This window comes from Eptatretus burgeri, chromosome 3, assembly GCF_056783735.1.
Source record: "Eptatretus burgeri isolate ZD-2024b chromosome 3, Ebu_testis_v1, whole genome shotgun sequence".
NCBI classification, from domain to species: Eukaryota; Metazoa; Chordata; class Myxini; order Myxiniformes; family Myxinidae; genus Eptatretus; species Eptatretus burgeri.
Genome location: NC_140963.1, coordinates 21957162 through 21973379, shown reverse-complemented (window position 1 = coordinate 21973379; position 16218 = coordinate 21957162). Strand labels below are relative to the sequence as shown.

General features: G+C 43.9%; 1 protein-coding gene across 1 annotated transcript in view; it reads left to right on the top strand.

The window, feature by feature from the left end:
* The window catches only part of BARD1 (BRCA1 associated RING domain 1), a 53983-nt gene that overhangs the window by 17325 nt on the left and 20440 nt on the right, over positions 1-16218 (top strand). Inside the window, exons 8-9 of the mRNA XM_085872618.1 lie at positions 3336-3450; positions 12568-12706. Coding sequence (XP_085728744.1) covers positions 3336-3450; positions 12568-12706 — 254 coding nt within the window. The remainder of the gene's footprint in view (positions 1-3335; positions 3451-12567; positions 12707-16218) is intronic.

Genomic DNA, 16218 nt, shown 5'->3' with positions numbered 1-16218 from the left:
AAAACTTGACCTGATTGAACAAAACTAATGTGAGTTTTGGATTCAGCGCATCAGATTCGTCCTAAATCAGCTTAAAAAATGCAGACAACAAATTTGTTGTTGACCAGTGTAATTGGTGAGTTGTCAAATGTTACTGCTTCATCTATTGCCGATATTGCTAGACTAGCTCCATTTAGCCTAGCTACAGACGGTAGCAATGACAGTGGTGAGGCCCAGCTATATCCTGTCCTGATTTCGTACTATGACAACAGTGCTGGGATTGTGAAGCAAGGTTTGCTAAGTTTGCCTGCGTGCAAACAAGATTCCACTGGAGAAACATTTTTCAAACTGCTTGATCATGAGTTCAGTGACAGGAAAATTCCGTGGGAAATTGTGTTTCCTTTTGTGCTGATAATGCCTCTGTCATGGTGGGCAAGCACAAAGGAGTCGCTGCTTATATCCACAAACAAAATCCAGAGTGCTACATCATGGGATGCCCTTGCCATATGATGCAATACGGCCAAGAAGGCGGCTCAGGCCTTCCCCATTGAATTAGATGACTTTTTCATCGATATTTACTACTACTTGGACAAAAGTAGTAAACGCGTCAAAGGAGTGAAAGCACTGCAAGAACTCTGTGATGCCCCGACACACAAGATTCTGAAGCATGTCGCAACAAGGTGGCTGTCCCTTGGTCAGTGCCTAGACAGGCTGATTGAACAGTGGGGAGCCACTTCGCCTCTTCTTCAAAGAAGAAGTACGAAGAAAAATGCAACCAACTGTAGCCAAGACTCTAACAACGAGCAAGAAGGACGGCACTGTATCTACTGCCAGTACTGGCACTGCAGGATCAAGCACTAGTGGAGCAGCATTCACCACTACCACTGCAGTATCTGCTGCGAAGAAGACAGCAGGGACAGCACCAAAACCAATGCTGAGAGCAGGTAGCATCACCGGCCCTTCATCACGTTCATCTACAAAGCAGATCCCTTCAGAGTCGAGAAAGACTGTGATAGTCCCATCTGCAGGCAAAGAAGGACCCAAGTTAAGTTCTGCTTTTGCCAAATCACTTGATAGAAGCTCAGCAAAACCTTCCCATCAGAGGTCTTCTTCCTTGGCTGCACCTACCTCAAGCTCTCTCCTCAAACGTAAAATTGGATCTGGTACTACGAGTCTGACCTCTTCTGCTGGCAGTAAACGCAAGTGTGATCGCCCTGCGGCTAAGTGTACTACGAGTTCTACAACTAAAAGCGCATCTTCCTCAAACACTGTGCAGGAATCTAGAGAAAAACGTGTCAACAGGATGTTCTTGTCTCCACAAACAAAACTCTATCGTTTCTTCCCTTCGATATGCTAACAAGCTTTTTGAGAAGAGAATCTTCTGCTCCAAAGAGCCAGACCCTGTATTCATCTCCTGCACGGAGAATTGAATGGTCTTCTGAAAGATATCTTCTGCGGTTTTGAAACCATCGGTGTCATCGGTTGCTCTGGTAAATGTACCCTTCTCTGACAGAAATCATCAGAAGAATGATGAGGACCTCATGATTGGGAACGATGCCAAACTGTATATAAGGGAACAAAGGAGTCTCAAGAAATCCACCTTCACTCTGAGTGAGTCAGACATCCAAAGTTTCTTCAGTGCAGTTCGCTCATATTATGTGAAAGCCTGCAATTATATCTTCAAAACCTGGCCGCTAGATGATGAATTAGCCAAGCATGCTCAGGTGCTGGATGTTAAGCTACACCAAGAAGTGGGGTTTGACTGTGTGGAGTTTTTCATCAAGAAATTCCCCTGTCTGTTCAGTGGCGGTGATAGTGACATAGACAGTCTTGAGAGTGAATTCGCTCACTACCAGGCAGACGCCTCCATAGCTACAATTGCTACTGAGACAGTGAGAGTGGATGAGCAGTGGCATCGGATTTCACAGCTCACAGATCCCTGCACTGGTGCCAAGAAGTATCCTAATTTGAGCAAAGTGATGAAGGAATCTTGGTCATGCCTCATTCGAACGCATCATGTGAGCGGGCACTCAGTCTTGTACGGCCGAATCATACTGAACTACGTCCCAATTTGAGAGTCAAAACCCTGGAAGCTCTCTTAATTGAAACACTAGCTCATAGCACCCTTGCTACCAGAGAGAATACAGCAAAGACATAATCAGAAGGGCTAAAAGAGCCACACAGCTGTCACTCAGCAAAGCTGCCATGGAAAAAGCAAGCAGCAGTAGTACCAGCCAGTAAGGTAAGAAAAATATTGCTTCTTTTGTGCTTTTTGTTAATCTTTGATTGTCCTCTAACTTACTAATATTAACATACATGTAACATTAAAAAGTGCACAATTTTCCCCTTTTTTTGTTCAAAAAGTGGGAATTCTTAACATGTTAAATGCTCCAAAATAGGGCTCAGAGGGCACGAGAGAGCGTCTGGAACCCCAGAGCTTCCAGGGCCCTAAGGCGGGCCCTGGACCCCGCCGCAAGGGTCGAGCACTCCGCGCTCGAGATGTGCGCTTTGCGCACATTATTTGGTGTCGGTTGAAAATCCTCCCTAATTCTGATTTCCAAAAGTTGGCATCTCTGCTAATGCCTCTATACACGATAAATGGCGAAACTGCAAATGCCGAATCTGCGAATGTCAGCGAAAAATTGTGGCATCTGACTGGTGGAAACCGAGAATCTCGATGGTATTGAGAAATTGTCGAAGCTGCGAATGTGTTTGCACTCAGAGAAAGCTGGGCATCATACATGAGGAAACGCATAAATCTCGATTGAATCGCGATATTACTGAACCAATGAATGTTTGCACATGCGGTAAATGGCGAAACTGCTAATGCTGAATCTGCGAATGTCAGCGAAAAATTGTGGCATCTGACTGGTGGAAACCGAGAATCTCGATGGTATTGAGAAATTGTCGAAGCTGCGAATGTGTTTGCACTCGGAGAAAGCTGGGCATCATACATGAGGAAACGCATAAATCTCGATTGAATCGCGATATTACTGAACCAATGAATGTTTGCGAATGCGGTAAATGGCAAAACTGCTAATGCCAAACCTGTGAATGCAGTTTACATGCCGAGAGGGAGCAGTTTCGTACAGGTGGAAAATCATAATTGTATTGAGAAATTTTTGAAACCTCCCACCCACTTTAGGACAACCGCTAGGATCCCAAAACGTTCCACAGAATGGTTGCCGGGGCGAGCCCCAAAACTAAGGGAGTAGTTCAGTTACGGACAGGCAGACACTCCTGCTTAATATTTTATTGATGATTATGGAAATGTATGGAGATTATTGAAAATTCAACCCAGAAGTTTATTTACATCATTATTCATCAACATACAATGTTAACTGTATTTTGTTTAGAAACAGCCATGGCCTGCGCCCTATCGATTGTGCTGTCACACAAGAAATGAGAACAGTTTTATCCATCAGCACTGAAGTCAGCCCGACGCCACTCCATCTTTCCACGCTGCAAATGGTAATGAATATATAAATATACTTGTTTTAATGCAGTAGTCAGCCCGTCCTTTGCAAAGCGAGAGATGTGGTTTTGTGTGCGTGCGTGCGCACGCGCATCTGTGTCCGGGCATAATTTTTTTTTTTTTTTTTACCATTTGAGCTTTTTCCATCAAATTTTCAACAGACCTTTATGAAAATATGGAGAACATTAACGAACAAAAAATGTACATCCTTTTACTTCTTTTTCTATTTTTTAAAAGCTGTTGTTTTCGTCAAGTTTAAACTGATGTGGATGGCTTTGCATTTTGAGATGCTTTCTCTTTTCATTTTTGTTGGGGAAAATGTGACACCTCTGAAGTGGACCAGGCTGTCCCACATCCCAGGGTGAATCGAGTTGGGTGTACTAAAGTAATATTTTGAGGTCATTACCCCTTTAGTGGTGATGGCAGTTTTCCACAAAATGTCTATCTGATACTGATGCTTGTTCTTTGGGAGTTTAATGGGATTATACAGGGTGTCCCAAAAAAATATACTTTTCATCTGCAAAGAGGATGGTCATAACATATGTTTTTAAAAAAAGATATATAGCTGGATAGAAAGCTGAAAGGTTGAAGTTTATTGTACCAATGTCAAAATTGCCACCAAAATTTAAATTTTAGTAGAGAATCGTCATTTTCTTTTGGACCACATGTTCGACGTTGGCTCCATGTTGTCTGATCACTGCCTGCAAACGCGTTGTCATGTTCTCCATCACTTTGGGAAACATTTCCTGAGGAATGTTCCGGATTTCTCAGTGGATGTTTTCCTTCAGCTGATCAAGAGTCTGAGGCCTTGCGTTTCCGTAGATCCTGTCCTTGAGATACCCCCACAAGAAGAAGTCTGGAGGAGTAAGGTCAGGGGAATATGGTGGCCACTCAATGACTTCCTAGAGGGAGATAAAGCGGCCCTCAAAATGTTGGTTGAGAAAACGCCTTGTTTCCCTGGCCGTATGGGGCCCATCCTGCTGGGACCACTGAGTTCTCATCTGGATCAGGTTGTTTCTCTTACGGGCCTGAGCAAGTAGCTCAGGCAGATAGAGTTCCTGAATCATTTCGTGATAGTTCCTCTGGTTTTCTGTGCAAGTGCATCCCTGGTCATCGTCAAAGAAGTATGGACCAATTATCCCATACCAACCAATCGCCACCCACATGGTGACTTTGAGAACAGATCGAGGCACCAGTTCAGTTGATGCATTACCAGGATTTTCAGTTCCCCAGTACTGAAAGCTTTGCTTGTTTACCTCCCCAGACAAGTGAGCATGGCATTCATCCGTCATGTGAAGTTTTTTGAGGAAGTCTGCATCTTCCAGTCTCCATTCCAGCACTTTTCTCCATTTCTCCAGCTACTCAGTCATATTCTCATCATCCCGACCACACAACTCGATGTCATCTTCCTCCAACTTTCCTGAGAACCAATTTGCAAAGTCTATTCGTTTGCGTTTCTGTTGATCAGTAAGCACCATTTCCGTTTGAATTTTGTATGAAAGGCATGAATGTCTTGGTGAAGGATCCTCTGAACGGTGCTCTTATGAATGTTTGTCTCGGCAGAAAGTAGTCGAATCGATTTTTTTGGACTCTGAACGACCGCCTGTCTCGCCATTTCCACATTTTCTTCACTACGACATGTCCTCTTCCGACCACTGTGACCCTTGCGAAAGTCACAGATGGTTCCCACATTGGTAAACTTTGCGATGGTGCACTTTATTGTCCCCCCCCCCCCATGGCGCAAGTGGATACCGAAATGTCTTGAGTAAAGACGTTGCACCTGTATGACACTTTTAGTCTGGTGCTAAAGTTCAACAATTTTCGTCCGTTGTTGTACGGTCAGTCTTGGCATTTTTCTGGCGCTTGCTTGGTATCAAAATAAACTTCAGGGTCTCTGCAACAAGAAATGAAGTGTTAGTGACAAAATTACTGCTTTTTTAGGATCAAACGAAGCATTTTAAAAGTTGTATTTTTTTTTTGGACACCCTATATATGGGAGCCTGAACTTTGGATCATATGGTGTCGTCCACTTTATATAGAGGCTCATATCACAGTGTCCTTCCCGAAGAAAAGGCGAGCTATCACCGGCACCATACCCAAATTACAAATTCCTGCCATAACTAGCGGAGGGCATTGCATCCGTGCCCTCAAACAATGATGCTACCCCACAGCCTTGTGCTGGATACAAACTAATAGGGGCTCATGTCGTCAGCATCAACTCACCACACAAGTTCCTATTAGCTGAGGTTGGTAGCTCAATAGAGTATCTGGGATGGGTCTAAATTTTCTTCAAACTAGCTGGCCAGGCTTTACATTTGCTTCCTTAATAAAATGTCCAAAAACCCCCACCCTTTGCAGCCAAAAATCAGTGAGGGTAATCCCTCCGTCCCCTCCCTTTCCCACCAGTGTGATGGCATTGATGGTTGCGGTGATATCACGCCCTTGGGCCCATGCAAAATTTGGAGGGAAGGGGGAGAAGGCAGTCACATTATCATGCCGTGTTGGGTGACTTCATATAAATGACTCTTGGGTGTCCCTTCACCCTGCCCTTGCTAATTTAAAGGAGAGATCATGCAATGTCTTAAAGCAAGCTAACCTCCACCGCAAAGAGCATTACCTTCACATGGCATGCATAACCTAGACAAACTAGAAGGGCACTTGGTAGAGCGCATACCTCCGCCATGTAATGCCTGATCCATGAGAACATATCAGGCCCAATACATTTTTGAGATATCATGCTATACAGTACCATATTATTTTTGGCCCTATCTCTCAATGGTGAAGAATCATTGAAAAAATTTACGAAGTCTCGTCTCCAGATCCGAATTTGGATCTTCACCAAAATCGAATCAATTCGTCCTTGCCACACATCCAACCTGTCCACCAAGTTTCGTCCGAATCTGTTCACAACTTTTTGAGTTGGCCTGCTCACAGACAGACAGACAGAAAGGGGTGAAAACATAACCTCCTACACCTTCGGCGGCGGAGGTAAACGAGAAAAGTCACAAAATGCAAAGCCCGTTTGTGTCCTTTGTACTTCAAATTCGATAACAGCTTCAAAAAAAAATGTACATTTTATTAATGAGTGTTTTTCATCTTCTCATGACCAAATTTTAAACTAACCTTAATTACAAAAGCCTAAATGGTTAAAAATAAAAAAATTATGACCGGTACAGACACACTGAAGCTCAATGATAAATAAATAAAATAAATATACATGGAAGCGATTTAAAATAAATAATGATAAGAAATGTCATGCGTTGCATTATACTTGCAAAATCCATAAAAGAAATTTGACCTTTAATAAAAATAATTGTTGGTTGAATTCAATGAGTCAGTATGAAAATCCTCTTCAAATTTCAAATCAATTGGATGAAAATAGATTTTATTATCCCCCCCCCCCCCCCGAAGGGAGGGAGCAGGATATTGTAATCGTCCGGTTTGTTTGTCTGTTTGTTTGTCTGTCTATCTGTCTGTTAGCAACTTTACAGCAAAACGGCTTTAGCAAACACTATCAAATTTAATCAACAGGTGGGCAATGAACCTTGGACGACCCCATTAACTTTTGGGTCCAATTGGATCAAAGGTCAAGGTCACGAAAAGATCAAAATCGTTTTTCGCTTATAACTTCGTCAAAAATGATCTGATTTACTTCAAACTAAGCTTATAGTGAACCCTATTCTATTTGTCACTTATAATCCTACCTATTCCTTTTGTGAAAAATGCATATTTGTGAAGATCGGTAGGGTCCGAAGTTTTGGGGGTCATGGTCATTGGTCAAAATTACAAATTTTCCATTATAAATTTTAAAAGGTAAGGAATATGCGTGTTTACTATGGAAGACATATCAAGTCCTTTATTGGCTTTCATTTGACACCATGACCTTTGACCTTACGTGGCCTTGAAAGGTCAAAATCATTTTACGGTCATAACTTCGTCAAAAAATGGTTTAATTGACTTCAAACTAAGACTAAAATATTCCTTATTCTATTCCTTATAATCAACATTCAGGTTAAGGATGTATCAAATTTAAATTTGATCCCCAAAATAACTTTATGACTTAAATGGGTGGGATTTGTTGTGCCTGGCACCACTTGTTATTATTATTTTTTTGTGAATTTGGCCTATGTTGAGCTTTTGACTTTTCAGGCTCAAAAAAATTAGTAGTTGAATTCAGTGACATGATCTTCAAATTTCAAGTCAACTGGATGAAAATTTACAATTTTAGAAATTTGGCCGATGTTGATCTCAGGTGAAAATGATCTAATCAACATGAACAGACAACACGGTCTATGCTCAGGTTTTACGCTTCGATAACCACGCATACCCGACATCCATCCCTCCATCCATTGCAACCATACTCTGTACAGAGCATTGGTGCTGCTGAAGAAGTCTCCTGGGCTGTTGGGCACAATCCTGGACTGGTCACCACTCTGACACAGGATACTCAAATGGCTCAATCATCCCAGCAAGCTGGTTCTCATTTTGCCGAGCTCACAAGGATGACAGGCTGAGTCAACCCCACCTGCTATCAATTCAATGGCCGAGCGGGAATTGAACTCGGGACCCTAAGATTCAAAGGCTCCCCACCCTAATCATTAAGCCAGCACAAGACATATACCCTACATATAAATTAACAATATTGTATCTCGTGTCAACCCGAATAAGAAGGGTGGACTGGAAAACCATCATGTTTGCTTCCTGCAGGTGTCATCGTATCCATTTGTTGCACTGAGTGGTTTGAGGACAAATTCGAGATCAAATTATTTATTTCTTCTCCGATGCGTAATTCTAGTTTATTAACTTATTTAATTTCGGGACTTATTTAGTTACTGGCAAATACAACCTGTCACTTCGCTGACGTGGATATTAAAGGGGAGAGAGGGTTCGGGGAGGCAGGGCGTGGGGGGGGGGGGTGAGAGACGGAGACACAGAGAGGGGAAGCTTGGGAGGAGGAAGAGTGAGGTGGGGAGAGTGACGCCTCACCTGACGTTGCTTTACACCGTGCCAAAGAGAAAGGTGTGGGTGTGGGGGGTGGGGGGTGGGGAGGACAAAGACAAAAATAAAAAGGTGAGGGGGTGGAGGTGGCGTTCACAAAGAGAATGATATGTTATTGTCGTGGCCAAAAATATTGGCACCCTTGCACATTTTTTTCAAATAATGCACCATTTCTTCCAGAAAATTGTTGAAATTGAAAAATATTTTGGTATCTATAATTGTATTTCTTTGGTGTGCAGTGGAACAAAACCAAAAAGGCTAAAAAAAATTGTTAAATCTTCGCTTATTCGACACACAAATCCTAAAATGGCCCAGACAATATTATTGGCACCTTTTCGAAGTTGAGAAATAATTAGATTTCAAGCAGGTGATTCTCCTTTCCTTTGGAATTGAACTCACCTGTGGTGAGTTGCAGGTGCCAGCAATCTAAAAATCACTCATTCAACCAGTTTGAAAAGAGAAAAGGAGTCATTCTGTTTTGTGTCACTGTGTGTGAGCACAGAGAAAAGAAAGAAAAACAGATAATTGTCTGAGGAGGTCAGACACAAGATTGTAGCTAAGCATGGACAATCTCAAGGCTAAAAGTCCATTTCCAGAGACCTTGATGTTCCTGTGTCCACCGTACACAATGCTATCAGGAAGTTTAAGGCCCATGGCACTGTCGCCAAACTCCCTGGACTTGGCCGCAAAGAAAACCTGATCGAAGATTTCAGCGAAGGAGTGTTCGAATGGTGGAGAAAGCACCTCAATCAACTGTGAAATTCAAGCTGACCTTCAGACACAAGGTACGACAGTTTTGACTTGCACCATCTGTCGCAAACTCAATGAAAGGGGGTTCTATGGTAGGAGACCCAGGAGGACTCCACGAGAGAGAGAAAGAGAGAGAGAGAGACAGACAGACAGACAGACAGACAGGACAAGAAAGCCTGATAGAGTTTGCCAAAACACTCCTGAACAAACCAAAATCCTTCTGGGAGAATGTCCTGTGGACAGATGAGACCAAATTAGAGCTTTTGAGGAAAGCACAACTCCATGTTTACAGAAAACAAAATGACGCCTTCAAAGAAAAGAACACCTTCCCTCCCGTCAAACATGGAAGAGGTTCAGCGATGTTTTAGGGTTTCTGTGCTGCCTCTGTCACTTGGGTGCCTTGAATGTGTGTGCATGGCATCATGAAATCAGGAGATGACCAAGGAATTTTGGAGCGCAATGTTAAACCCAGTGCCAGAAAGCTGGGTTTCCGTCAAAGGTCATGGTTCTTGCAGCAGAACAATGACCCCAAACACACTTCAAAATGCACCCAGGAATGGTTCAAGACAAAACGCTGGGCTGTTCTGAAGTGGCCAGCATTGAGTCCAGATATAAATCCCATTGAACACCTGTGGGGAGATCTGAAAACAGTTGGAAGAAGGCACCCTTCAAATCTGGGAGAACTGGAGCAGTTTGCACAAGAAGAGTGGGCCAAATTGCCAGTGGAGAGGTGGAGGTAACTCATTCATGGCTCTGGGAAGCGCTTGACTGCAGTTATTTTGTCCAAAGACTGTGATACCAAATATTAAGTTGAGTGTGTCAATCATGTTGTCTGCCATTTCTTTTTATTTTCTGGTTTCAAAGGATATATTAAGTTCTGAATAAAAAAAAGGTTCTGTAATATTTGCAGTGACAAGAATTGTGGAGACAAAATACTTTTGTCAATTCCAAGTTATTTTTTGAGAAAATTGTGTTATTTGAAAAAAAGTGCAAGGGTGCCAATATTTTTGGCCGTGACTGTATGCCGAACACACACACACACACACACACACACACACACACACACACACACACACACACACACACACACACACACACACACACACACACACACACACACACACACACACACACACACACACACACACACTAGAACAGCTGTATATACGACGACACAACAGAGTTTGTAAAGTAATCTGCTGGCACATCTGCAAAAACTTTGATATCCCAGTTCCAGAAGATGTGTGGGAACATGAACCAAAAGCAATCACTGAATACATGGAAGTACCTCCCGCTCACGTACGACCTAATGATCCCATAGAGTGTGAACATCGAAAACAAAGCATTGCAACCAGATATCATACTTGGGTAGAAAAAAAGAGAAGGCATTGCTCATTGAGATGTTGATACCAGTGATTTTGGATTAAGCAATGCAGAAATCAAGAAAATCACCAAATACCAAGACCTCAAGAATGAAGTGGAAAGATTCTGGAAGCTGAAGAATGTCAAAGTTGCTCCAGTGAGAGTTGGAGCTACAGGAACGTTGACGAAGAACCTCACAGAGATGTTAACAACCATCCCTGGAAATATCACGACAAACGAATGACAGTTGGAAGCTGTCCGAGGTTCAGTGATGATTCTGAAGAGAGCCCTCGGCACAAAACATTGAGAACAAAAAACTTCACAGCTTGGTCCATGAATCGTGACCCCTTACTGAAATGAAGGTGGATACTTTGAACCCTCCCGAAGAGGACTCCATTCCACATGATGAAACACTATATGTAGTTACCAATCAACACACATACATGTGGAGGTGGATACTTTGAGACTTGGCATGTCTCTTTCACCTCCTGAAACCCACCCACCACATGTGGATATAGCAAGCAACTTCAACACACACACACACACACACACACACACACACACACACACACACACACACACACACACACACACACACACACACACACACACACACACACTTTGCCACCTGGGGTGGGAGTATTTAAAATCCACAATATATTCCTGGCAAAGGTCTGCCTGCAAGCATGCATGCTCATAGATGGAGCGACTTTTTCATCCTACCGGTCGGCTCACTCCAAATCTGATTCGTACATGTTGTAGCCCCCGCGAGGGGGGGGGGGGGGAGGGGTGGGGGGCCAGGGGAAGAGTTGGGAGGGAGAGCGATAGATAGAGAGGGAGGGAAGAGGGGGGGGGAGAGGAGGGGTCTGAGAGAGAGAAAGGGAGGGTTCGGGGTGGGGGAGAAGGGGAAGGGTTGGGAGGGAGAGGGGTGAAGGATTCTGGCAGGTGTGACGCCAAGTTTATCATCCATCTGAGAGACGGCACACACATTGATGAATCACCCTGCCTGTGAAACACCAGGAAGACAGTTTACAGCTGGGTGGGGATTCAAATCCAGGCTACACAGAGTGATCATGCATACATCGTGGCTTTCCTGCCGTGATGTGGAGATTCCTTACTTCATAACTGAAAATATTTTTCCTCATTGTGATCATATTTATTTTACCTTACCTCCGTTATAGAACTGCAGTATCGCAATTGAAACTTGAAGAACACGTGCTAAGTGGCTTCACCTTGCAATGCACGAAACGTTTGAAGAAACTTTTAATTTTTATTTGTATTTATCTCCGCCGAAGTGATGGGTCATTTCATGGCAGAACAAAAAGGGGAACCGTCGTGGAAAATATAATTTCACATTTTCAGCAAACCATCTCTGCATTTTTTTTTCTGCATGCAAACCACCTGCATTTTCCTCTGCACTCATCCTGGGATCGGCTTGTTGCAACACAGAACAACATGTTGCCAACGCAGGTGAGTGGTCGTATAATTGTCCGACTCAGTCACGGCAGGCCTAGAGTCGTCGGCTGGTTTGTGAAAGATTTGGACCAAAGATCTCCTCGGCCGACCCCTTAAGAATATTGGAATATTTCGAGCCATTAAAGAGGAAATGGTAATAGTGGTTTTGATTGCCCTTCCTATTCTGCTTGCTGCTTTGTTTGAAATGGTAATTTTGAGGGCTCACTCTTATGGCTCACAAGTACATGCACATACATGTTTTGGCTGGTAGTTTGTTTATCTGTTGTGGGAGGGAGGATATGGTGTGTGTGTGGGGGGAGGGGGGGTATTATTTTCAAATCCTAGTTCTTCATGCCTTCATTCAGAATTGGAAGCTTCCCACTCAGTACAGTTTTTGCTTTTTAACTTTAATTCCTTGTGCAGAACATGCATGTGCAAATATTAGCCATTGTTACTGCATCTGGACCTCAGTCACACGAGCTGTGACTGCAGCTTTTTCACCTGTTGCCTGTCATTGTTATTGATTCATCACTCCTGCCTCCACACAGTTTCCATCCACTCCTTGCAGCCAAGATTCTGGCCCTGTGGTATTTGTGGCCAGCGGATTGAGTTTGACTCAGCGTGCCAGCCTCTACTCTCTTGCGCAGCTTCTTGATGCACAAGTTTTCAGACAATTTACGCTATCTGGTTTGTTTTGCCTGAATTCCATCAATTCTATCACCTTTTATAAATGGCGGGCGGGGGGGGTGGGAGGAGGTGGGGAGGAGGGACAGAGGGCATTGAAGGATTTTACAATTGTGCAAATCTTGTGATTGCCTTATTTAACATCTTATTACCTCTGCTTCCGAAGGTGTGTGGAGGATATTGTCGTGTCCAGTGGAATTAACTCCTTCCTGGACAGATGACCAAGTTTCTCTCTTGGAGGCTTACAGCCGATAATCTCGGAGATTAATGCGCATGCGGGAGAATAAATGCTCGGTGCTTCACCAGGACGGTAGCCTGGCCCAGGAGTTTTACTCAATCCCCAACAGATACATGGTCACAAGCAAATGAAATTGAGCAAATAATAATTTAATAACGATAATCAAATATGTACAATGACAATAATTCAGATTATCACAATGAAAGAAAAATGTGAGGTAAACTAAATCTTAAATTGAGGCACCTCCACACAGTCTTAAATACAGATAAGGGAACAGAATGCGAAAAGAAAAATCCCTCCTTTTATCCTGGCATTTATCTGTGTGCCAGAGATGGTCTGAATGGAACGTGGAATCAAGGCGCTTCATCGTGCACGTGCAAACGCATCCTCAAAAATGGTGCTCGGCCGCTCTCTCGCAGCGGGACGAGCGTACGTCAGGCAATTCGTGAGCGGGATTCAACACCAAGGCTCAAAGACCCCTTTGCAGCTTTCTTGTGCGTCGATCGTCCTCACTGACCCGCTGCTTTTCAGAATGGCTGCCGTCCCCTTCGGTTACATACACGAGGCTCTGGCACCGTTCCTCACGACCCAACCAAGAGCCAAAGGCTCGCGTCTTGCTTCACCATGCAAGCCAAAATCGCCTCGGTACGAATACGATAATTGTGCCATCGTCTTCATGCATCGAAGGAAAGCCATTTCATTGTGCCCTGATTGTTCATGCCATCACCTAACTACATTCTCGTCTCTTGACCAGGTGCGTCCTTTCCTCTGCACTCAACCCCTCTTCGCACTGACTTCTGACGTGTGCTCCCAATCTCACAATTGCTGCCAACCAGCCCTTCTTCAACGTCACGCCCATCAATCAGCCTCCGGGCATGACTTCATCTGCCATCCCCCTTGGGGATGGAACTTCTCCCGACTTGGTCATGCAGCTCTTGCAATGGCCGTTGCAGTTACAAAAACGCAATTCTATCATTGCTGGTTTGCAATACAAAAACATAGGGAAAAATCATATGGTGGTGAATACATTCTAGGGGACATTGTCCTTAATCCCGATCGAATTAACACCACACCACTCCCCGTGTGGTGACAAGTAACACTTAAGCTCACAGTTTCTCTACGTAATTACATTAAGATGCATCCTACACGTCCACGGGCCAGGCAACTCTATACAGTCCTAACTTTCCTTTGAAATTCCTCCATCTACCCACAAACATAACAATATGTTTTCATTTTTGTTTGTCTGTCTGTGAGTGGAATATCTCAAAACATTGTGGACTGATTCGGTAGAAACTTGTTGTACAGCTTGGGTGTATGACAAGGACGAATTGATTAGATTTTGTTAAAGATCCAGATACTAGCAATTTTTTTATGTTGTAGTGTCCACGGAGGAATCAATAACTTTTATTAACAATAAAGAAGTAAACCCGGTAAGGGGGGGGGGACTATGGGGGACAAATGTTGGGACCTTCTCTGGGGTGAAGGGTACACAAAGCAGTTCATGATAAATTGGCCAGAAGAAATAAATATCAATGATAAATGAAGTACAGCAAATGAAAACCCCCTTTTTATGGCATGCCACGCACACACACGTACACGCACATGCACGCACACACCAGTGAATCCTTTCTCTTCCTTCCGTCTTTACAAGCCCGGTACCATTTGGTCGAGGAGGGAGGTGAAGGACGACGATGGCGGCAGATGAACCCAGCTGGAGATCGACTCTCTCGGCTCGTGTTACACTGGCTCTTTTAACACAGCAAAGATGTCGCACGTAGCTCTACCGGTCGAACCACGACTCGACTCCAATTATGACTAACAAAAGATGGTCCACCATTTTTCTCTCTCTCCTCTCTTCTTCTTTCTTTATTTCCAATCCTGAGCACTGAGTTAACACGGGAATGGTCGGTGGAAACTCAACCGAGTGTCGAACGTCCCTGCTTAATCGTTCCTCCTGTCCGAGTCAGCCTCTCTACCAGTACTTTGGTGATTCATCCCCACCTAATCATTATTCATGATGGTTCATTTCTGCCTACTCATTCATGATGCTCTATAGTTCTACCAATCAGGTAATCCCATTCTTTCTTTCTCTCAACCTATCAACGTTGAGGGCTTTACATTGTAACTTTATAAATGTGAGTTTCGTGCTTCTTCATCTGCTTGCGGTTTTATCCCGAGGAGTGCAAGTCGAAAAGCTTTGATAATGTCTATTTTATCGAAATGAATATTTAAATTCTGTTGTATTAAGCGAATATAGTGTTATGTTTGTGGGGTAGATTGAGGAATTTCATCAGAAAGATAGGTTTGTATAGAATTGCTTGGTCTGTGGACGTGTAAGAGACATCTCAATGTAAATTAAGGAGGGAAACTGTGAGTTTAAGTGTTACGTGTCACCACACGAGGGGTGGTGCTGTATTAATTGGGTAGGGATTAAAGATAATTTCCCCCAGTATGTAATTGCCCCCTTTGACCTTTTCCTATGTTTTTGTATTTCAAGACTGGCGATGAAGGGTATCACGTCCTTAAAGCAACAACTGAGCTGCCTGCCTCCAGGGGTTACGGCTGGTGAACCACGCCCCTGGAGTGGATGATTTATGGGCATGACGTTAGTAAGAAGAAGAAGAGCGTGTCTCGGCAAGAGAACGGGGAGGCTACTCCTTACAGGAGAAGAGTTAGATTCGTCAGTCCTACGTGGGGGGACAAGAAAGGAGTCAAGACGAAGGCTCGGAGCGGGACAGAAGCGAGGAGGCAGGATCGGCGGTCAAAAGAGAAAGGCATTGCTGCTGGCTTCCCCTCGGTGGTGAATAAGACAGCACCATTTTTGTGTTCGTGCTGAGGCGAATTGGCTCACTTGGAGGAGCAAGACACCGTCCATCGACTGTTGGGCTGAATCGTGTAGGACCAGTGCCAAAGCCTCGTGTTGAGCTGTCGTGGCAAAGAGACGGCACCATTCTGCAAAGCAAGGACTATCGACGCAAGAAGCTGCACGACGGTCTCTGAGCCTTGACGTTGAGTATCGCCGCCCGAATTTCCTCCCGTACGTCTCCCCCCCCGCCCCCCCCCCCCAGAGAGCAGCTGCGTGCCATTTTGGCGCATTTTCCTGTGCAGTGACAAAGTGGTTTGGTGACTTTCAAGATCCCGAAACTCACTACTGGACCGAAGCTAAGTCCCGAAATAAAAGAGGGATCTTTCTTTGTTTTATTCTGTTCCCTTGTTTGTATTTAAGTCTGTGTGGAGGCACCTCAAAATTAGATTTATGTTACTTCACATCTTGGTT